Genomic DNA, 23,601 nt, shown 5'->3' with positions numbered 1-23,601 from the left:
ATACCCCTCACGCCACAAATAAATGAGCGTACATATTTGTAAAGTCAAGCAAAATATTTTGAATAATTAAATCAAAATTTAAATGTGGTTCATATTTTTAAAATTTTCGAATTGAAAATTTCTAAAGGAAATTTTTGATCAATTTGGATCGATATTATAACAATTCAAACAAATCTAAAATTTATAATACTATTTCTATATATGTTTCAACTTTTACCTACTTCCTCGGTCCCATCGAAAGGTTGTCATTTTTTATTTTTATCTGTTCCAAAACAAAATTACCATTTTCTAATTTAGTAATTGTATTGTCTACCTAACTTAATAAATACCCCTTCTAACTTACACTATATTACACAAATGTCGTTACTTTTATATTATACAATACTAATAGGGATATTTTCGTCTTTTTTACTACAACTCGATATAATACTAATATTTAAAAATTTACGTGCAAAAAGTAAACGGTAACCTTGCACCGACACAGAGGGAGTATTTATTTATTTTTTTGTTGTTGTATATTAAAATATAATACTCTGATATTCTAAAATTGTGTTTATATTTTTAATATTATTTTTTTTATAAAAAATATTATTTCAAGTAAAATATTATACCATTTTCTATAGTTTTTTTATTATAAAAAGTAAAAATTGAAAAAATATATCAATCAAAATCTTATATATTAAAAGTTGTACCTAAAAATTTTGAACACAAATTTGAATAATAAAGAGGTTATTAATTTATTTATTATTATTATTTTTATTTATTATTGAAAATATTAAAAGATAATTTTAGTATTTGTGTCAAACAAAAAAAAAAGAATAATTTTTTTATAAAAAATTAAAAATATTTTGATATTATATATAAATTGTTTTTGCTATAGTATAAAATGAATAATTTATAAATTATGTGATGTGGCAAATATAGAAGTGTATATTCTATTTTTTTATTTTAATAATGTAATAAAATAAAATATGAGGTAGAATTAATATAATTAATTATTTTTTATTTTTTTTTTTAAAAAATAGAATGTATCTGAGATAGGTGAAATATAATGAGAATTTGTACATATTTCATATTTGATTTTTTAATTAATATTTATTTTTAAATATTTAAATACTAACTAGTAATCCGTGTACCAAGTATTTTGTATACTAAATTATATGTGATGAAATCACTATGATCATAAGTGGCTTTATTTTGGGTCTATTAGTATGATCATAAGTTAAATTAGCTCAAATATTAGCTGATATAAATACTTTTAAAGAGTGATCTAGGGTTTGGTGTTTTATCATTTTAAATTCATATCAACATTATTTACCTTGTATATTTTTTAAATAATTTTTTTCATAAAATATTATATTAAAATATCATTTAAATAAAAAATCAAATCAAAATAACTGGCGAACAAATAACTAGTCATTGCATGAAGTTTGAGCTCTTGTCCATTCACGAGAAAAATCTATGTATTACTATAATTTTATACTCATTCTGTCTTTTAACAATCAATCTATTTTTTTTTTTTTTGATCCGTCTTGTAACAAAGTATTAATTTTATATTTTTTTAGTAATTATATTTTTTACTAATATTAAAGATATCCTTACACTAATCATTATAATAAATATTGTATCATTTTATCATATAATTATATAATTCATTAAAATAACTATGTATTATAATTCTATTTCATAAACTAACACACCCTCGTCACGCTATTACTAATAAAAGTATATTATTTCTTATGATTTAGTAAGATGACCATTTTAGTTAAGAGTTATATTACTTTTAAATAGTATAAATTGGTAAATTATCAACAATAACTTATGATATTATTTATTTATATATATAAATAAGAATTTTGAGTTGATTGTAAAATATTAAAAATTTAATTAAATTAATTTATATTTGTTAAATAGATTTAAAATAAATAAATTTACTTAAAAAGTTATATATTATAAGAAAGATAAAAGAAAATAATAATAAAAAAAATATGTTGTGTTTTATATATATAATTTGTCAAACAACAAAAAAAACATCAACGAGAATGTATCTAACAAAATTGAAAAAAAAAAACAATATACTTTCTGAAAATCAATTTAAGAACACAATCAATCTATGCAAAAAATCAGAATTCAAGATTAGACAACGCAGAACATGAACTTCCCTCTTTTGACAGTCTTCCGGCGAACACACCCAGTCATGCGCCGCAGCTCCGGCAACTTCCTCTTCCGGCGATTTCCAAGCGACTCGACAAAGGATAGGGGAAACTATTCTTACGGCTCAGTCTACAACCTAATAATTCACATTTAGGGACTAACTCAACCGCCTCCAAACAAAACCCCAAACCAACGGACTCGATCGATCCTAAAGTCTAATCGACCGATTTCCCCCAAAACCTCACAAAAGCACCCAGATGAACAACTTACCGAATGAATCGAACAAGAACGACGGCGATTTCGGCGAAGAAGAGAACCCAAAACTTACAGAGAAGAAACCCTAAACCCTAAAGATGAACCAAAGGGAGAGAAAATCAGACTCTAAATAGCGCAATACACTATCTAATGAGAAAACGGGTGGTTTGGGGGAGTTATAAGGTGTCGGTCGGGTCGGCTCGGGTCAAAGGGTTTTGAGTTGCGGGTTAGACTTGGTATTGAGTTGGGCCAAAATATATCTAACAAAATCCTTAGTGATAAGACATAAAGAATATTTTTTAATAAAATATTATATTAAAATAATATTTAAACTAAAATAGAAATTTGAGGATCAATTTCATATACAAACCAAACAAACCCATTATTACATATTTTCATGGATTTTGTTTGAAATGAAGATATTAGTATGAATTTTGATTTAAATAATACTCCTTTAATCTGATATTTTTGAAAAACAAATCATACTTCTTTGATTTTATTTAAAATTATTGTAATTTTGATTTTAAATAGAAACCAATTGCACCCCATCTTCAACTTTGATTTGGAAATATTTTTACAATATTTTTTTTTATTATTTTAAACTTAAATTAATATTACTCATCTTATACGATTTTTAATAATAAAATATAATTTTTTATTTTATAAAATATTATATCAAAATATTGTTTAAATAAAAACTAAAATCAATACCTCATTTTAAATCAATTTTAAATTACAATCAAATGTTTCAAAAATATTAAATTAAAATTTTATGTTTTATATTATCCAACCTAATTATATAGTAAATGCACCCTACGTATATTTTTATCATATTAACATTATTTATTATTATTATTATTATTATTATTATTCTTAATCAGATTCTCATCCATAACCAAATTGTTATCCGGACAATTATAAGTTATAAGCGTGTTGGGCTATTTTCGGAAACCTCACGGCAGATTTGTTTGTTAGCTTGCTTTTTCCTAAAAAAATAAATAAATAAATAAATATTTTTTTATCTCGGTATAACCAAAATTCATCATTTTTTGTCAGAATATAAATATCTTATCAATTTTGGTTTTAATATAACCAAAATTTATCATTTTTTATTCCAATGTAACCAAAACTCATTATTTTTGGTCTCAATATAAATTTTTTTATCAATTTTAGTCCAAATATAACCAAAATTCATAATTTTTTGTTCCAATATAATCAAACCTTATTTTTTTTTGTCCCACCATCACCAAGCCAACGAAAAATGTTGACGTGGACTTGCAAGATTGTGCAATTTCTTCAAATATAAATATAAGGTTTGATTTTTTTTCACGTCAATATTTTCCGTTGGTTTGTTGACGGTGGAACCAAAAAAAATAAGATTTGATTATATTGAGACAAAAAATGATGAGTTTTGGTTATATTGTGACTAAAATTGATAAAAAAAATTTATATTGGGACAAAAAATAATGAGTTTTGGTTATATTGGGACAAAAATGATGAGTTTTGGTTATATTTAGACCAAAATTTGATAAGATTTTTATATTGAGACCAAAATTGATGAATTTTTGTTATATTGTGACCAAAAATGATTTTTTTCCCTTTTTTTTTTCTTTTTCTTTTTCAAAATTTAAAATTCTACTCTCTCCGTCCCGATTTTTTTACTGTAGACACATAAATTTAGGAGATGTATAATAATAAATATTAAAAAATTAATTAGTAAAAATAATTGTCGTATCATAAAAATAATCATATATTAAGATTAAGATGACTAATTAGTCTAATTAAAATTTAAAAAATTTAAAATTTAAAATTTAAAATAAGATTAAAAGTGTATAATATTTTTCCAACAAAAGAAAGTGACAGAATATGTAAGACAAATATAAATAAAAAGATAAACACACGTAAGTATAATTTATTCAATACGATTTTCAATAAAAATATACTCATTTCGTCTGTCTTTAATGGTCACATTTACATTTTGTGTTATTGTACATAAAATATTAAAAATATTGTTATATTTGTATAATATTTTGTACAAATATCATTATATTAGTGTTATAAGACATTTATAAAAGTATTTTTGCAATTTTTCTTTAATTTATTCTACATTTTTATATAATGATTAATATTCAAATATCAATATGCAAAAATAAATTAGACTTTTAAACACGGACGAAAGTATTTTTTTTACAAAATATATTTTAAATTAAAATCAAACAAACCTACAACAGTCATTCAAAAATGTTATGACAATGATCTTTGGAATTTTCAGAAACATTAGCCAAGGAATTGAAAATTCTTTGATATGATAGATCTTGATTTTTATGGGATCAAGACAAAATAAATTGACCACCTATTATTACTCCCTTTCTTCCATAAATATAATCTTAATTAGATTGGATATGAGATTTAAAAAATATTGATATTATAGTGGCAGTTGGTAAAAAGTATGAATAAAAGACTTTTTTGCCCTTGTGAATGTATTAGAGTAAAAAATAGTGATAATTGTGTATTAAAAATGAAAAAAATAGGATGTTGATATAATTATTTATGAAAATAAAACTATTGTTTTGGGACAGACAAAAATGATAAATAAGACTATTGTATTGAGACATGATGAGTATTATTATTAGTAGTAGTGGAAAAAATAGTAAAGAATTTATTGCGTGGTTTATGAAATTTGCTGAAAATATTTTATAATCTTAAAATTTTGTTTTACCTATTCGTAATTTAAACAATATTGTAAAGAATACCTCACTCAATAGAACTTAAATAAATAAATAAATAAAAACATTTAGTATTATATAATAAAATATTTATAAATTATAAAATTGAAAATGTGATTAAAATGTCGAATTCTATTTTTAAAAAAGAAATGACAAATTACGTACAAGTGACGAAAATAAAAAATAAAAATAAATGAAATACGTGGGACGGAAGAAAGATAAACCTATTATTCCTTCCATCCCACTAAAAATGTCTACGTTACTGTACACACAAGAATTTAGATATAGTATAATAATAAGTAATTAAAAAATATATTAGTAAAAAAATAATTATTATATATAAAAATAATTATAAATCACGAATAAAATATCTAAATAATTTAATTAAAATTAAAAAATTTTAAATTTTAAATTTTAAAATATAATTAAAATACATAATTATAATTATATTTAAAAATGATAGTAAATGAAATAATAAAAATGAAAAAAAAAAAAAACAAAGAATATGTTTACCTAAGAAGTTTTTATTTTGAATTTTGATTTTAAACAGTAAAATTTTAAATTAAAATAACTGTTTGACGTGATATAAATATATATTAATGTAATATTTTAAATATAAAATTAAACTTTAGTATAATAAAATAAATAAAAATTAAATATTTAATTTGATATTTTAGAGAAAAAATAAAATTAAAATAATAAAATTAAAATTAAAATTTTACAAGTAAATGAAGCCAAATATTTTACATAAAGGAATGTCAATAAATAATTTTTATACTAGTATGATAATGAAAACAAAATAGGCATAATTATTACAGAGTACGTAGTACTTAAAAAATGAAAAAAGAACTTGTGGACAAAAAAGGACACGTCACGTGGTACTGCAATAAATTATTGTACGTGGTACAAAATGAAATGGCACTGTCTATCACATGGTTGAATCAGATTCTTTGATATCAAATCCATCGTAAAAAAAAAAAAACACGAAGTAATAGCTGCTCCCTCTATCTGTTTCATAATTAAATATTTATTTATTTTTATACATAATTTTAAAAATATTAATATTATATTAAAATAAAAATAAAATAATAATTAAAATAAAATAATGACTAAAATAATCTTATTAGTACGTGATATGAAGGTAATGACATTTGTGTAATATATTGTAAGTTATAAAAGATTTGTAATGTTAGGTAAATAGTACAGTTATAAAAAAAGAAATAGATACTCTGTTATGGGATGAATTAAAATAAAAAAAATAAATATTTTGTTATGAGACGGAGAAATTTTGTTTTTTTAACCAAATTTCACCCCATTTTACCATTTGAATTTTATGTTTTTCGAATTTTTTTTTTAATCTCATAAATGTTTTATTAAGTATTTCATCCGTCTCATATCTATATATCTATTTACTTTTTACACAAAATTTTATAAATATTAACATTATATTAGAATAAAGTATAAATAAAGGTAAAAATACTAAATTACCTCTATTAGTATTGGATGATAGGAATGTAATGATATTTATGTAATATATTGTAAATTGGAAGATATTTATAATGTTAGGTAGATGATACAATTATTAAAAAAGGAAATCGATACTTTGTTATGGAACGGACCAAAATGAAAAAATTGATAGATTGTTAAGAGACGGAATGATTATAAAATTATAATTTTTTAAAATTACTCTTAATTACTCACTCCGTCCACGTAAAAAGTAAATATTTACTTTTGGCGCTGTATTTTAAAAATAATATTATTTTAATTATAATAGATAATTAAAAATTGAATAATGAAATTTTTACCCTTGTTTTTTGTGCAATGATGTGATGTAAAGTAAAGTTGTGTTTGGTACAGAGAAATAAGACCAGAGAAATGAAAATGATATCATTTCTCTTGTTTGTTTGAGTCAATAGAAATGGAACTTGAGAAATAAATCATTTCTATTTCTCTGTTTTCATTTCTCTGCTATATGCAGAGAAATGGAGAGAAATGATGTTGCAGTATATATATTTTTTAATTTTTTAAAATTTTTTTGTACTATTTAATTTTTATAATTTTTTAAAAATTATATTATTTTAATTTTACAAAAAACAAACTTAATTTATTTTTAAAGTATTTAATTTTTACGATATTTTAAAAAATTGTACTAAAATATAATCTTAAAAAACATCGTATATAATTTATAATTTTTTATTAAAAAATTTACCAAAAATATTTTTCATGAATTCTCATTCGTTAAAACTCTATTTTTATCGTATTAATAATTTATTTTTGTTTGCTCATTCATATATCTGTATTTTTTTTTAGATTTTCCAAATCAATTCTCTGTTTTATCAAACAACAGAATTAATTCTCATTTTCTACTCAATTCCATTTCTCTCCAATTCTATTATCTACTATCATTTCTTTGTAATTCAATTCTATGTACCAAACGCCCCCTAAGGGTGTGTTCTTTTGGGAGATTTCCCCAAATTTCTACAATTCATCTAATTTTTTCCCTCCAAAAATATCAAATCAAACATCTATTTTTCATTTTTTTTTATATTATACTAAAAATCAATTTTACATTCAAAATATCACATCAACACATATTTATATCACATCATACAACTATTTCAATTCAAAAATTTTACTATTTAAATCTCAATTCAAAATCCAAACCCCAAACAAACACACCCTAAAAGCATTTGTGAAAAAAAATTAGGTATTTAATGAAATGTTACTTTGTAATTATACGTCACAAAATAAATATATATATACTTTCTAAATGGACCGATGTAGTATATAATAAAACTAATACTAAATTAACTATTAATAAAAGATAAAATAGTTTTTTTAATATTAATAATATATTGTACTATTATTTAATCTTATCTATAAGAGGAAGATCAATCATCTGCTACTATATCCGATTATACGAACTATAATAATGAATAGTAAACATGTGATTCACCTAATTCTGCAAAGTAAATACATCTAAATAAATACTCCCTCCATCTCACATATCATGTCCGTTGACGTTTCTGTCCCATATATTATGTCATTTTCTTTTTTTTAAAATGATTACACACTTTAATCTCATTTTAAAATTTTTAATTTATTTTTTTTAAAATTTTAATTAAATTAATTAGTTATCTTAATCTTAATTTATAATTATTTATATTATAGAATAATTATTTTCACTAATATATTCTTAATTATCTACTAATTATACCCATCCTAAAATTTTAATTAAACTAATTAGTTATCTTAATCTTAATTTATAATTATTTATATTATAGAATAATTATTTTCACTAATATATTCTTAATTATCTACTAATTATACCCATCCTAAAATACCGTGTCTACAGTATAGCAGACACGGTATGTGAAACGGAGGTAGTAATATTTTTCTCGTTTTGTCATTCCCTAAACTTATGCACAATTCATTTACAACGTTATTCAATCACAACAATATTATTATTCTTATTTTTCTATTTTTTTTTATCAATTATTTAATAATTTTTTTTATAATACCTTATTTTACTTTTATCTACGGTATTATACTTCAATAATAAAATGTTACTATTATTTCTATTTTTGTTTTCGACCAAACATAAGTAATATTCCAAGGATGGAATATGAAGGGTGTGTTTGTCGAGGGGTTTTGAATTTTGAGTTGAAATTTGAATAGTAAAAATTTTGAATTTTAATAGTTGTATGATGTGATATAAATAGGCGTTGATGTATAATTTTAAATATAAAATTGATTTTAATATAATATAAAAATAAAAAAATAAGCGTTTGATTTGATATTTGTAAAGAAAAAAAAAAAGGGATAAACAGTATATTTAAAATCTAATCCCCGACAAACACACCCGAAATAAATTTGAAATTATAACGGAACACAACAAATGTACTTCGGTACGGACAAGGTACTTTTAATCACAGCCGTTGATTTTCATCCATCGTCCAATCACTAACCTGTTCTATTGGCTCGCTCGTGATCCTCTAGATTCCATTCCACAGAGGCGACAAATTCCAACCAATTATATCTCTCCACGTCATCATACATACTGGCCCACAAGCCAATTAGATACCAAAATAAGTAGTATAAATAGTTCTACTCTGCTCTGTGCAATCTACCGATCCACTAGAGTAACTGTCAACTGCACAATCCACATGGCTCATACGTTGCAGCTCCTCCTCGTCGCCGGATTTCTGATCGCCTGCGCCGCCGCGTCACTCCGCGGATCGGATTTCCTCGAGGAAAATCGTATCAGACAGGTTGTCGATGGCATGCACGAGTTGGAGACCTCTATACTCGGAATTGTAGGCAACTCGCGCCGCGCTCAATCGTTCGCTCGCTTTGCTCGTAGGTCAGTTAGTGTTTTGGACTTTTCTAGTTTTGATTTTTGACTTATTTATTTACTTTGGTGCTTTGTGTTTGTGGTTTGTTGAGGATTCGGATAGATGATTTAGGTTTAGAGTGATTTGGTTTGTTGATGGATTTTCTCTGGTAAAAGGTACGGGAAGAGGTATGAGAATGCTGAGGAGATTAAGAGAAGGTTCAAGATCTTCTCAGAGACGTTGAAAAAGATCAGAGTGCATAACCAGAAGAATCTGTCTTACACTTTGGGAATTAACAGTATGTATATTCTCTGTTTTTGCACGTGTATGTGCATACAAATATTCTATGAACTTCAGTTGATGACATTGATGTTGCTTTGTTTTATTTGCATGTTTACTTGTTTACTATTTGATGCCTCAAGCTTTTGTGCGATGAAAATGCTGATGAAGGAAGTAAAAGGATTCAATTTGTAATGATAGTTTCCTACATTCATACAAATGTCCATTTTAAGAGTTCATGACAATAATGATTGGAAGATTCTTAGAGGAATGCTGTTTTTGGTAATATATATATATATAATATGTTTGCTTGTCATATATAATATCTGCAAACATGACACAAGCTATTACAACAAACTTTTTTCCATCTGACATTTCTCTGCGTTGATCAAACTACACAATGCTGATTTTATCATGCATGTTATGGAGGTTATTAATCAGATTGAATCCTTCTTGTTTCTTCTAGCATTACACTTTCGAACAGTTAATACGAAGCTTATTGAGTTTATAAGCTGTTTTCATACGTTAGAAGTACTTGACTCTTTCTTGATGATGCGTTTGCAATGGACAGAGTTTGCTGATATGACTTGGGCTGAGTTCCGCAAGCATAAGTTGGGAGAACCTCAAGAGTTTGACTGCAGCGATTCAAGAAAAGGCAATCACAAGCTAACTCACGAAAACCTTCCTGAATCGGTAATCCTTCAGCTAATTAGACTAATGTCCATTTCACACTGTTTTAATTTTGCATATTGGAAACTTGTGATGTTTCTTAGATCTGCAAACAGTTTTTCGTTGTAATTATATTTTCTAAGAGATAAGATTCTGATAAGGGCTAGGCTTTGCAACAATATAATGCTAAGGAACTATAATATGAACAAAATCTAAACCTTACTGATTCATTCAATTTGAGATGGGTTGCAGGTAGACTGGAGGAACTCTGGCATCATCGGCCCTGTCAAAGATCAAGGTCACTGCGGATCTTGCTGGGCTTTCAGGTAGGTTCAACTTGGTCTATGGAGACGATGATTAGATCGAAAACTAGTTTTTTTTGTTTAATTAATCACTATGTAAGTCGTCGTACTCTACAGCGCAACGGGAGCACTTGAGGCTGCATATGCTCAAGCATATGGTGTGAACATTTCTCTGTCGGAGCAACAGCTCGTTGATTGCGCTGGAGCATTCAACAACTTTGGTTGCAATGGCGGATTGCCTTCTCAAGCCTTTGAATACATAAAAGACAACGGTGGGATCGACACTGAAAGTTCATATCCCTACACGGCAGAGGATGGCATTTGCCAATACAAACCCGAAAATGCTGTAGTTAAAGTACAGGACTCCGTCAAAATCACTATGGTAACATAATCTGCTTCATCCCTTTTGTCATAATCTGCTATGTTCGATTGGATTCAATACTCCTGACAATGTACATGAAAATAACCACAGTACGCCGAGGACGAACTCAAGAATGCAGTGGCATTAGTTCGTCCGGTCACCGTGGCTTTTGAGGTTGTTGACGACTTCCGTTCATACAAAAGCGGCGTTTACACCAGCGATGAATGCTTCGCCGAACCGTGGGTGAGTTCTTCGGCATGGTGCCCCCAGGCCGGGTACCATGTTTGTTGTCTGAAAATTAAAACTGAGAAAGGGATTGGATTGGATTTTTTTTTTGGCAGGATGTGAACCATGCTGTTCTTGCGGTTGGCTATGGAGTCGAAGACGGCGTCCCGTATTGGCTGATCAAGAACTCGTGGGGCGACGATTGGGGCGATAACGGCTACTTCAAGATAGAGATGGGCGAGAACATGTGTGGTATGGTTCGATCTTACGTTTTCGCCGTTTTAGTTGAGATGATCGTTTAATATTATATTTGAGAATTTTGATTGAATTTAATTTTTACGTGAGATTGTTATTATTTTTGCGTACTTTGCTCGAACTCGATTCTCTTGCAGGCGTCGCCACCTGTGCATCGTACCCGATTATCGCGTAGTCGGCGGCGGCGGCGGCGGCATGTTGCTGGAGAACTTGATGCATATGTATCTATCTATGTATGGTTGTAATAAAGGTGAAGAAGAACCAGGCAGGTATTGGTATGGTACGTTCTATGTTGTCCCTTCTTCTTCATGCATTATTAGCTTGGAATAATTCCTGTATCATTTTAATGATAATTAATTATTGAGGAATTAATATTATGTTTAACTTGAAGTATTAAAATTATTATAGTTTATTGCTATATTTAATAAAATATATGCAATAAACGAAATAACTATAACAAAAAGATCACAAAGGAACAAATGATTTTATAGCCCATTTTTTAAAGTTATGTTTGTAATGATTACGTCTGATTTATCAATATTACGGTTCAATACAAGCAACTGCTTATGTTTTTATAGGACGTAGGTCGTGATTGTGATTGTTTTCACAGTTGAATACGTACATATGAATTACAGTTTGTTCTTATCTTATAATTATGATGCATTGTTTTGATTGTTTTCTAATTTGTTGCATTCTTCTAGATGACTTTCAATTGATCTAGTTTGAGATTGTCGCCTTCTTTGTACTATGTTCTTTTGCAATAATATTTCATTTATTGTATTAAAACGAATTTTTTTTAATTTTTTTTTGCATCTTAATCCTAATTGAGAACCCTCTATTATGTGCATACTTTATATATAGATATATTAGATAGTGAAAAACGTCAAACAATATATTGTTTATTGAATTTTAAAATATTTTACATGACTTAGAAAATGTTGAGTTTTGTTTTCAATCTCATTACATATCAAGTTGTATAATATAGTATAAAATGCTCCTTATTCTAATTTATTTCAATTACAAATAATTTCAATATTTTAATACAAAAGCGATCACTGATACATTTTATCCAAATTCTTTAACATTTGGAAACAAGATTCTAATGGTTTAACTCCTCTCTAAACCTTGAAAAGTCATTATAAAAAATAATATTTTATCCGACTCATTGAAATGTTGTCATTTTTCATTTTCGTCCGTCTCAGAACAATGTTATCATTTTCTATTTTAGTAATTGTACTATCTACCTAACATAATAAATTCTTCCAACTTACAATATATTTCACAAACGTCATTACTTTTATATTATACGATAATAATAATAGGGGTATTTTTATTTTTTATTTTTTATTACTGCAACCCAATATAATATTCATATTAAAAAATATACGTACAAAAAATAAATATCACCCTTTCAATGGGACGTAGGGAGTAATTAGGTTCACACAATTTTATAAATTATTTTTCACATGTTTTAGGCACACAATATTTTTTTCTATCTACTTTTCTAGCATTGAATAATATACATGTTCACACAATTTTATAAATCGAATACAATATATTGGGTGATTTTGACTTGGTCATTCGGTTTCAGTGAAGGGAGATGAAATTTTAATTTTTTGGATATCTTTGTTGCTTATTGAGCGATTGATTGAGATTGAAATTAGAACAAATAAGTTTTGCTCGTCCATGTGAACTCTATTTGCTGCGTCGAAATTCAAGTCATGAGAGGATGAAACCTTGTTCATTAGATTATGTTCGAATAATACATGCCGTTGGATCAATTGTTGTAATCTAGTAGTGTTATTAATGAATCAACATGCTGCTGATAGTTGTGGGTCAACATTAAATCTCACATGACATATTATATATATATATATATATTGAAAATTGGATCATTTTTTTTTTTTTGAGCAGAAATACCCTATATATATTTAAATTTTATTTGGTATGTTTGATTATTACTTGGAATAATTTTTTTTTTTGTGTGTGTGTTTTTTCTTATTATTATTTTTAAAAGGAGAATTATGAAATTATAATTTTTAAAGTTGAAATTGTGTTATAAATATATATATTTTTAAAAAATAATACAATATATTGTTGGAGAAATTTTATTTAAAATGCACCAAATACATTTCTAATTCGTATATCATATAGCAATTTATAAATCACCGTAATTAAAATCAATTAAATCAAATAAATTATTGATTATTTCTATAATTAAATCATATATAATTTAAGTCAATCAAATAAATTATTAATTATTTCATAATTATATTACCTAATCTAATTAATCAAATGAACCAGAACAACTTATATAATTATACATTATTATTTGCTCATATTTAGATAAAATATACTCTATGTATTTTCCTAACATTCATTAGATGAAAATAAATTAGAGTACGTTTCGGAATTATTCCTTAAAATTTATCTAAAAAAAATATATTAATGCATGCATGTCATTTATTGAGAATAAAAAATTACCTAATAAAATATTAGAAAAGTTAAACTATTTTTTAGTTCTTTTATCATTTTAGAATTTCGAGTAAACTCTGAAAATAGTTTCGCAAGTAAAATTTTTTAGCTAAAATGATTTTCTGGTGCCCGACTCGTCACGCTGACTCGCCGTTATTGACGCGGCTGACACCGAAGGTTGAGCTCGCCGTGACATTCGGCGAAGCCGATGGAATAAGGCGAGTACCAATTAAACACAAACAGGGGAACCGGAGGGAAATACCTAGAATCCAAAGACAAACCCGGAGGACTGGAGTAAAGGAGAAAAGCAACAATTTAACCTTTAATCCGGAGGTTGAATAGTTCTTTATACCTCACACCGGGGGAAAGCTTGAATGCAAATATTGTGTAGTTCGTGTTCCCCTCTTCCGGGGGAAAGGGGGGTCCAAACTCCTGAATGCACGAGCTGCGGCGAGGGCTTCCCTCTTGCTCCCTCCCTGCCCCAGGGGATAGGTAAAGGGAGTTATCAAGAGGGAAAAACAAGAAAAAAAAAAAAATTTATTAGTAGCTAATCCGAGGGCAGCAGCTTCAATTTTACATGTGGATTTTTTATTTTTATTTTTATTTTTTTTACAAAGTGTCTTGTTAAACTATTTTTTTAGTCTTGTACATGATATTTTTTTTATTATTTTTAGGACATTTAAGTGGACTTTGTTTCAAAATAGTCTTGCAAGTAAATTTCTTTCGCTAAAATGGTCCTACAACGTGGCATCTACGTGGCAATGCCCTGTCATCCGCGTCAGTGCCACATCAGTGACGGCTGCTAGCGTGACGAGTCCGGCACTAAATGACCATTTTAGCAAAAAAAATTTATTAGATATGAAACTGAAAAAAAAAAAAAAAAAGTTTAATTTCAAATATATACAAGAGAGTGAAAGGAAAAAAAGCTTATTTGTTTGACTTCTCAAAGTCATTTATGTAATAATTTAATTTTAGTAAATTTATTTTTAATGTATTTAAGAAATATAAATTAATTATTTGTGTGTTTGTTTGGGGTTTGGATTTTGAGGTTGAATTTGAATAATAAAATTTTTGACGTGAAATAGTTGTATGATATGATATAAATAGGTTTTGAATATAAAATTAATTTTAGTATAATATAAAAAATAATAAATACTACTATTTATTTGATTTGATATTTTTTGAGAGAAAAATGTTAGTGAATAGTAGAAATTCTACCAAATCTAACAAACAAACACACCCAAATTAAATTTATAACATTTTAAGCATGAGAATTTTTTTTATAATTATTTTAATAATAAATTAATTTTATTTACATTTAAAACTCCTTAATATTTTATAAAATTAGTTTATATTAACCGTAAATATATTTATATTTTTTATTTACTTTTATCATAAAAAAAATTTATTTTATATTCATATTGTATATATTTTATAGAATATGTAAAATATTTAAATATGTATTTTAAATTTTTTTAACTATATATGTTAATTTTTATTTTAAAAATATCAATAATATTACTCACATAAAAAAAAATAATACTCCCTCCATATTAAAAGAGTTTGAAAGACATGAATTATGAAGTATTAAGGTTAATTAGTTTTGTAAAATTATTTGAAATTATATTTTTTTTTATATAAGGTATAAAGAATAGTAAATAATATAAAAATAATAAATTTGTGTATTATAGTATTTTTTAAAAAAATATTATTTTTTTACAAAAACAAACAAACCTTATTCTTTAATTTACTAATATTAATAGAAAAATATCTTAGAAATTTTTAGATAGGAAAACACAAACGTGCTTTAAAAATAATTGAACACGCACACAAAAATTTGATATGGACATTTGTAAGTGGACAGTGCCATTTCATTTTGGACCATAAAATATCATTTCATTAAGGTTTTTTTTTTTAATTTTTAAAATAAATTGATTTTTTGTGTGTAATATAAAGACTACGTTGGTAATATAAATATTATATTTTTAATGATTGATTTTTTATTAATGAATAATATATAGAAATTTCTCCGTCCCAGATACCATGTTCACGTTGCCGTTTCTGTCCGTCCTACATACCATGTCACTTTTCTTTTTTGGAAAATGATTACACACTTTAATCTATTTTTAATTTTTTAATTTTTTTTTAATTTTTAATTAAACTAATTAGTTATGTTAATCTTAATTTATAATTATTTATACTATAGAATAATTATTTTCACTAATACATTCTTAATTATCTACTAATTACACCCCTCCTAAAATACCGTATCTACAGTGTAGCAGACACGACATCTGGGCGAAAAAAGTATAATATTAATGTGTGTGAATATTGATTTTTTTTTTAATAATATTTATGAAAAATTATTTTATTAATAAATGTTGAGTGAATAGACCGAGTGTATCATGCAGTACCACGTTTGACGTGTCCTTTTTGCAACACTTTTTTTTTTTCTACTATGTATCCATATGTTCGAAATGATTTGGCCTATTTTGTTTTTATTAACGATATTTATTATTTTGTATAGATATTTTAGATTTAGTATATTATTTTGTTTAGATTAGTTTGATTTAATTTATTTTTGATTTGTTAGTTTTAGATTATAATTTGTTCTTATCTATAAGTTAAATTTTTTTTATATTAGTATGTCAAATTTGTTTTATAGTATCTATATACAGGTGATCAATAATAATACAGTCTTTGAATTTTTTTAAAATATTTTAATATTTTTGTAAGGAATAGTAGATATGTTTGATTAGTAATACAATATTTTATTTTTTTGGGATAAACTGTTCTTTAGTCTAGCAATTGGACCCTTTATCATTTTAGTCTCGCAAGTGGAGTCTGTCGCAAACTACTCCAATAAGTGAAAAATTTTCGTTGTTTTAGTCTTCCGGCGCCGGAGATGCCCGCGTGGCTCATCGGAGGTGACGTGTACGCCAGGTGTCCCGCCAGGTCAGCGACACCTGGCGGACACGTGGATTTTTTTTTTAATTGGACCAAATAAAAAAATAAAAAAATACAAATAAAATTAAAAATAAATTTAAAATAAGTTTTAAAAAAATCCACGTGTGACCTGGCGAACACGTCACCTCCGGCGAGCCACGCGGGCGTCTCCGGCACCGGATGACTAAAACAGCGAAATTTTTTTACTTATGGGACTAGTTTGCGACGGGCTCCGCTTAGGGGACTAAAATGATAAAGCGTCCACTCGCTGAACCAAAAATAACAGTTTACCTTATTTTTTTTAATGACATGTTATTTAAAATCATATAATTTAATAAATATAATAATATTGAAAAATAGTGATTTCAAATAAAAAGTAAATACACTTATATTTGAACATTATTATAAATAATAATAATAATAATAACAATAATAAAGGTTCTTGATTGATTTTGTCTTGACCCCATCAAAATCAAGAACCATCGTATTAAAGAATTTTCAATGCCTCCACCAAAAAATGTGTTTGTTTTGTGTTTTTATTTGAAGAAAATTGTTCATATAAAAAATTGTATAAATAATATAAAAATAATGAATATACGCAGTGTATTGATTTTTTTTTTTTTTTGAAAATAATGTATTGAAAATTTTTTTGAAAAGAAAACATACCACAAGTTTTCTGATAATTCTAAAATTGAAATATTATTATATGTGATATATATATTAATATAATATTTTAAATATAATAAAAATTTTAATATAATATAAAAAATTAAAAATACAAGTAAACCTCTATAAACAAATGGAGCACAAACTTGTAAGAGCTTGAATTTGTTCATCTAATATTTTTTGGTGATACAATTTCACATAAATATTACTCCCTCCGTCTCACATATCATGTCCACGTTGCCGTTTCTGTCCGTCCCATATTCCATGTCACTTTTATTTTTTAGAAAATGATTATACATTTTAATTTCATTTTAAATTTTTTAATTTATTTTTTTTAATTTTAATTAATTATCTTAATTTTAATTTATAATTATTTATATTATAGAATAATTATTTTCACTAATACATTCTTAATTATTTACTAATTACATCCCTCTTAAAATACCGTGTGTAGCAGACACGGTATATGAGATGGAGGAAATATAAGAAAGCAATATATATAATATATTTTATTTACTTATCAAAAAATCAATAATTTAAAATAAAATAGTGGTACTATTTTTATATTACCAACACAAATTTTTATATCTAATATAAAAAATAAATTCATTTAAAAATAGTATGTAAACAAACCCTTTATATATAACTGCCAACATTTTGTTTGAATATTTTTTTGGTATATATATAAATATATACATTTAATATCAATATATCTACTAACAAATTAAAACATTTGAATATTTTTATTTTAAAATATTAAAATTTAAATACAAAACAAGCACATTGGATGTTTTTTTACCATATAGTAAATTATCTATATACATTTAATTTGATTTATTGATTTGTGTTTCAAATTGAAATTGAAATTTTAATATGTATTTGAATTTAAATAATTTTTCTTCCACTTATAAAATATATATATTTATTTTGAATGGTTTAATTACAATAATCATTAAACATAATTATGGACCTATTATTTTTTTTTTACAAATATTCTATTTTACAGTCACATTATTATTTTTACACAAAAAAAAAAAATAAAAAATATTTTTATATTATATTTACCTTCTAATTATAATTAAAATACTATTATTTTTAAATTTTTATATTAAAAATATATGCTTCCTCACTTCTATATAGAATGTCTATATTTTCTATTTAAGTTCGTCCCACATAATTTGTCTTTTTTTCTTGGAAATATAGTTAGTTATACACTTTAATTATATTTTAAAATTCACAATTTATATATTTTTTAATCTTAATTAAACTATTCAGTTATCTTAATATTAATCTATAATTATTTTTATTATACAATAATTAGTTTTATTAATATATTTTTTAATTACATACTCTCTCCGTCCCACCTAATTTGTCTGCTCTTTCTATTTTGATACGTCTCATATAATTTGTCATTTTTTAAATATATAATTATATATTTTAATCAGATTTTAAAATTCGTGTTTAATTAAATTATTTAGTCATCTCAATTTTAATTTATAATTATTATTTTATTTTAATTAAATGATTTAGTCATCTCAAAATTAGAGTGAAAAAATAAACTGGGACAAAGAAAATAATAATTATACTTTATTTAAATTCTCATATCTACAATAATTTGGATAATTTACATTGAATTGTGATAATATCCCTCCGTCTCATAATAAGAAGGATACTATTTTCTATTTTTATTCGTCTAACAAAAAAAAATATAATTTTCTAATTTAGTAATTTACTATTTACCTAACATAATTAATATTCCTACAACTTTCAATATATTACACAAATGTTATAGATATTTTTGTCTTTTATATTACAAATCAATACTCCCTCCGTCCCACCGTGTCTGCACACTGTAGACACGGTATTTTAGTAGGAGTGTAATTAGTAAATAATTAAGAATATATTAGTGAAAATAATTATCATGTAATATAAATAATTATAAATTAAAATTAACATAACTAATTAGTTTAATTAAAATTAAAAAAATAAAATTTAAAAATTTAAAATGACATTAAAGTGTGCAATTATTTTCCAAAAAAAATAAAATGATACGTACGAGGAACGGAGGCAGTATAACCCTAACATTAAAATATATACATTAAAAAATAAATGCTATTTTGCGGGACTGAGGTATATATAATTTCAAATTAAATTACGAAAGGAGTATTATGAGTCAGCACGGTTGAAATAGAATTGATATCGCAAGGAAAACCAATATACTTTGGGCAAAGAACAACGTGCTTTAATCACAGCCGTTGATTTTCATCCATCGTCCAATCACTATCCTCTCTTATATTGGCTAGCTCGTGATCCTCTAGATTCCATTCTACGGACGAGACAAATTTCAATCAATTAGATCCCTCCACGTCATCATACCTACTGGCCCACAAGACGATTAGACACCCATATAAGTAAGTAGTTCTGCTCTGCTCTGTGCAACCCACCGATCAGATAGAGTACACACTCCACATGGCTCGTACGTTGCAGCTCCTCCTCGTCGCCGGATTTCTGATCGCCTGCGCCGCCGCCGGCTCACACGGCGGATCGGAGTTCCTCGAGGAAAGTCGTATCAGACAGGTTGTCGACGGCCTGCACGAGTTGGAAACCTCTATACTCGGAATTGTAGGCAACTCACGCCGCGCTCTATCGTTCGCTCGCTTTGCTCGTAGGTGAGTTTGTGTTTAGAATTTTCTAGGTTTGGTTTATGATTTATTTATTTATTTGTTTTGGTGCTTTGTGTTTGTGGTTTGTCGAGGATTAAGATAGATGATTTTGGTGTTAGAGTGATTTTGGTTTTGTTGATGGATTTTCTCTGGTTGAAGGTACGGGAAGAGGTATGAGAATGCTGAGGAGATTATGAGAAGGTTCGAGATCTTCTCAGACACGTTGAAGAAGATCAGAGCGCATAACCAGAAGAAGCTGCCTTACACTTTGGGAATTAACGGTATACTCTCTGTTTTTGTCCCTCATTCATAATCATACACAAGTATTTCCGTAGAAATATTCCATGAACTTCAATTGTTGAGATGGATGTTGCTTTGTTTTTTTCCCTCATTCATACGCATGTGTTTTCGTACAAAATATCTCTTGAAATGAAGATCAGAACTATGGATGTTATCAATCAGATTAAATCCTTGTTTCTTCTAGCATTAAACTTTCAAATATTCAATGAACAGAGTTTGCTGATATGACCTGGGACGAGTTCCGTAAGCATAGATTGGGAGCACCTCAAGAGTGCTCTGCTACAACAAAAGGCAATCACAAGCTAACTCGTGGAATCCTTCCTGATTCGGTACACCCGTCTCTATTCAATTTTGATTAAATCTTGTTCCGGTGTTGATCATCATTCACCTAATTAGAATAAGAACAAATGACCTCTTCGATTTGAAGATTTTGATATTTGTTAGATCTACAGGCATACTTTGGATATAATCATATTCAAATTATTCTAGGAGATAAGATTCTGACGAGGGCTAGTTAAACAATACTATGAACAAACTCTGAACCTTACTGTTTCATTCAACTAGTTAAACATTAACTTGTATCGTAAACAATATTCGACAATTTTGAGATGGGTTGTGCAGGTAGATTGGAGGAAAACTGGCATCATTGGCCCTGTCAAAGATCAAGGTTCCTGCGGATCTTGCTGGACTTTCAGGTAGGTTCAACTTGGTTCCAGCACGTCGAAACATAGCTTTTCTGTTGTGTCTAAGTTTATGAATCACTATTATCGTCGTAATCTACAGCACAACTGGAGCACTTGAGGCTGCTTATGCTCAAGCATATGGTGTGAACATTTCTCTGTCGGAGCAACAGCTCGTCGATTGCGCTGGAGCATTCAACAACTTTGGCTGCAATGGCGGATTGCCTTCTCAAGCCTTCGAATACATAAAATACAACGGTGGGATCGAGACTGAAAAATCATATCCCTACACGGCAGAGGATGGTATTTGCAAATACAAACCCGCAAATGCTGTAGTTCAAGTACGTGACTCCATCAACATCACTCAGGTAACATAATCTGCTCGATCCATTTTTCATATTGTCTCGACTATATCTCCATTCGTTCGTGTGGTTAAGTCGATTTTGTGCTTCGATCCCAGTTGAAAATTGTCTTCGGCATGCTATGTTCGATAAGATTCAATCCTCCTAACAATGTACATGAAAACGTAGTATGCCTTCAATTTTGTTTGTCACTTTGTTGAATTTTCAATGGGATGTCAAAAATAAGCACAACTCGAAAGCCCGACTGAGCACAGTATGAAAAAATCGTGTTTGGATCTCGAAAAAATGCCCGAAAATTTTCAAACAGTGCTTGACCAGATCTGGTTTTTAAAATTAATATTTAAAACTTTAATAAATTAATATATATATATATATATTAAATTTTAAAATAAAGACAAATGTTATAATACGATGGGAAAGGTCTTAATTTGTATATGTTTGGTTGTGGGTTCAATTTTTCATTTATATTATAAAAATATATTTTGTTCCAAATTAATTCAAAAATAAACAAAATAATTTAATTTTTTTTAAAAAAAAAATGGGCCGGCCCGGCGGAGTTTCCGATTGCAAATCGGTTGTGCTGGCCCAACACAATTTGGAATTGGATCGGGCAGATCCGAATTGTCACCCCTAGTTTTCACGGGTCTCGCTGCCCGTTCAGCGAGTCGGGAGGTCAAAGGGGGCCTCTTGGCTGGGTCCGGGGGCGCAGAGTGGCTCCGGCCCAACGGTACGCGGTATTGGGCTTTTGAGTTCGCATTTAACTAATATTCTCTTAGGGTGTGTTTGTTTGGGGGTTTGGATTTTGGATTGGGATTTGAATAGTAAAAATTTTGAATTTGAATAGTTGTATGATGTGATATAAATAGGGTTTGATGTGATGTTTTGAATGTAAAATTGATTTTTAGTATAATATAAAAAATGAAAAATAGGTGTTTGATTTGATGTTTTTTTGGGAAAAAAATTGAATGAATAGTGGAAATCCTCCAAAATCCTTCAAACAAATACACCTTTAGTCTATATGAATAGATTTAGATATCAAATTTGTAATATGTAATCTCGTTGAATAAATTTGTTCACAGTTTATGTCGGTGGACATATCCATTACATTTTTGGTGAATCACGATAGATAAATCTGTGTCTTCTTTACATTTTTGTTTATTTATTATTCGATTATTAACTCTAATCCGTCACAATACCACAGGGCGCCGAGTATGAACTCAAGCATGCAGTAGCATTAGTTCGTCCGGTCAGCGTGGCTTTTGAGGCGCTTGACGACTTCCGCTCATACGAAAGCGGCGTTTACACCAGTGACGAATGCGGCAGCGACCCATGGGTACAATGTTTGTTGTCTGAAAACAAAAACAGAGAAAGAGATTGGATTGGATTTTTTTTCTAAGTTGAGAGAGTCGATATGTGGTTGCAGGATGTGAACCACGCCGTTCTTGCAGTTGGCTATGGAGTTGAAGACGTAGATGGCGTCCCAACCCCGTATTGGCTGATGAAAAACTCCTGGGGCGCCAGTTGGGGTGATGACGGCTACTTCAAGATGGAGATGGGCAAGAACATGTGTGGTATGTTTCGATCGATCTCTCGTTTTCGCGATTATATTTATTAGTTGACTTGAATATATAATAATTAATGATATGGATCCCTCATTGTTTAAATTTTTAGGTGAGATAATTATTTAATATTATTTTTTTGCGAATTTGATTCTCTTGCAGGCGTCGCCACCTGTTCGTCATACCCGATTATCGCGTAGTCGTCGGCAGCGGCGACATGGTGCCGGAGAACTTGATGCATATGTATGTATGTATGTAATAAAGGTGAAGAAGGACCAGACTGGCCCTTCTTCACGCATTATTCGCATGGAATAATTCCTGTATCATTTTAATGATAATTAATTATTTGGGAATTATTAATATTATGTTTAATTTGAAGTATTTAAAATA

The 23,601-nt window shown here is 27.4% G+C and overlaps 2 protein-coding genes across 2 annotated transcripts; both read left to right on the top strand.

The window, feature by feature from the left end:
* The first annotated feature begins 9,269 nt into the window (after window positions 1–9,269).
* Window positions 9,270–11,950, top strand: LOC127263719 (pro-cathepsin H-like). Its single transcript, XM_051292902.1, has 8 exons — window positions 9,270–9,498; window positions 9,646–9,767; window positions 10,320–10,441; window positions 10,670–10,743; window positions 10,837–11,101; window positions 11,192–11,323; window positions 11,422–11,557; window positions 11,698–11,950. The coding sequence occupies exons 1-8, from the start codon at window positions 9,302–9,304 to the stop codon at window positions 11,733–11,735; spliced, it is 1,086 nt and encodes a 361-aa protein (XP_051148859.1). The 5' UTR covers window positions 9,270–9,301; the 3' UTR covers window positions 11,736–11,950.
* Window positions 11,951–20,079: 8,129 nt separating this feature from the next.
* On the top strand, window positions 20,080–23,601 carry LOC127263718 (cysteine proteinase 3-like). The gene is made up of 8 exons (XM_051292901.1): window positions 20,080–20,316; window positions 20,470–20,591; window positions 20,824–20,939; window positions 21,232–21,305; window positions 21,394–21,658; window positions 22,854–22,985; window positions 23,076–23,223; window positions 23,374–23,601. Exons 1-8 carry the CDS (start codon window positions 20,117–20,119, stop codon window positions 23,409–23,411), a joined length of 1,095 nt encoding a protein of 364 aa, XP_051148858.1. The 5' UTR covers window positions 20,080–20,116; the 3' UTR covers window positions 23,412–23,601.

The sequence above is a fragment of the Andrographis paniculata genome, unplaced genomic scaffold (genome assembly GCF_009805555.1).
Source record: "Andrographis paniculata isolate CXL003 unplaced genomic scaffold, ASM980555v1 Contig69END, whole genome shotgun sequence".
NCBI lineage: Eukaryota > Viridiplantae > Streptophyta > Magnoliopsida > Lamiales > Acanthaceae > Andrographis > Andrographis paniculata.
The sequence above is the reverse complement of the archived record's forward strand: the minus strand, read 5'-3'. Positions and strand labels throughout refer to the sequence as shown.

Bases quoted from the DNA above. Each gene is read 5' to 3' on its own strand.
- LOC127263719 (XM_051292902.1), top strand. From the start codon at position 9,302: ATGGCTCATACGTTGCAGCTCCTCCTCGTCGCCGGATTTCTGATCGCC. The intron at 9,499-9,645 runs GTCAGTTAGTGT...CTCTGGTAAAAG, and splicing joins TTCGCTCGCTTTGCTCGTAG to GTACGGGAAGAGGTATGAGA. The intron at 11,324-11,421 runs GTGAGTTCTTCG...TTTTTTTGGCAG, and splicing joins AATGCTTCGCCGAACCGTGG to GATGTGAACCATGCTGTTCT.
- LOC127263718 (XM_051292901.1), top strand. From the start codon at position 20,117: ATGGCTCGTACGTTGCAGCTCCTCCTCGTCGCCGGATTTCTGATCGCC. The intron at 20,592-20,823 runs GTATACTCTCTG...TTCAATGAACAG, and splicing joins TTACACTTTGGGAATTAACG to AGTTTGCTGATATGACCTGG. The intron at 22,986-23,075 runs GTACAATGTTTG...ATGTGGTTGCAG, and splicing joins AATGCGGCAGCGACCCATGG to GATGTGAACCACGCCGTTCT.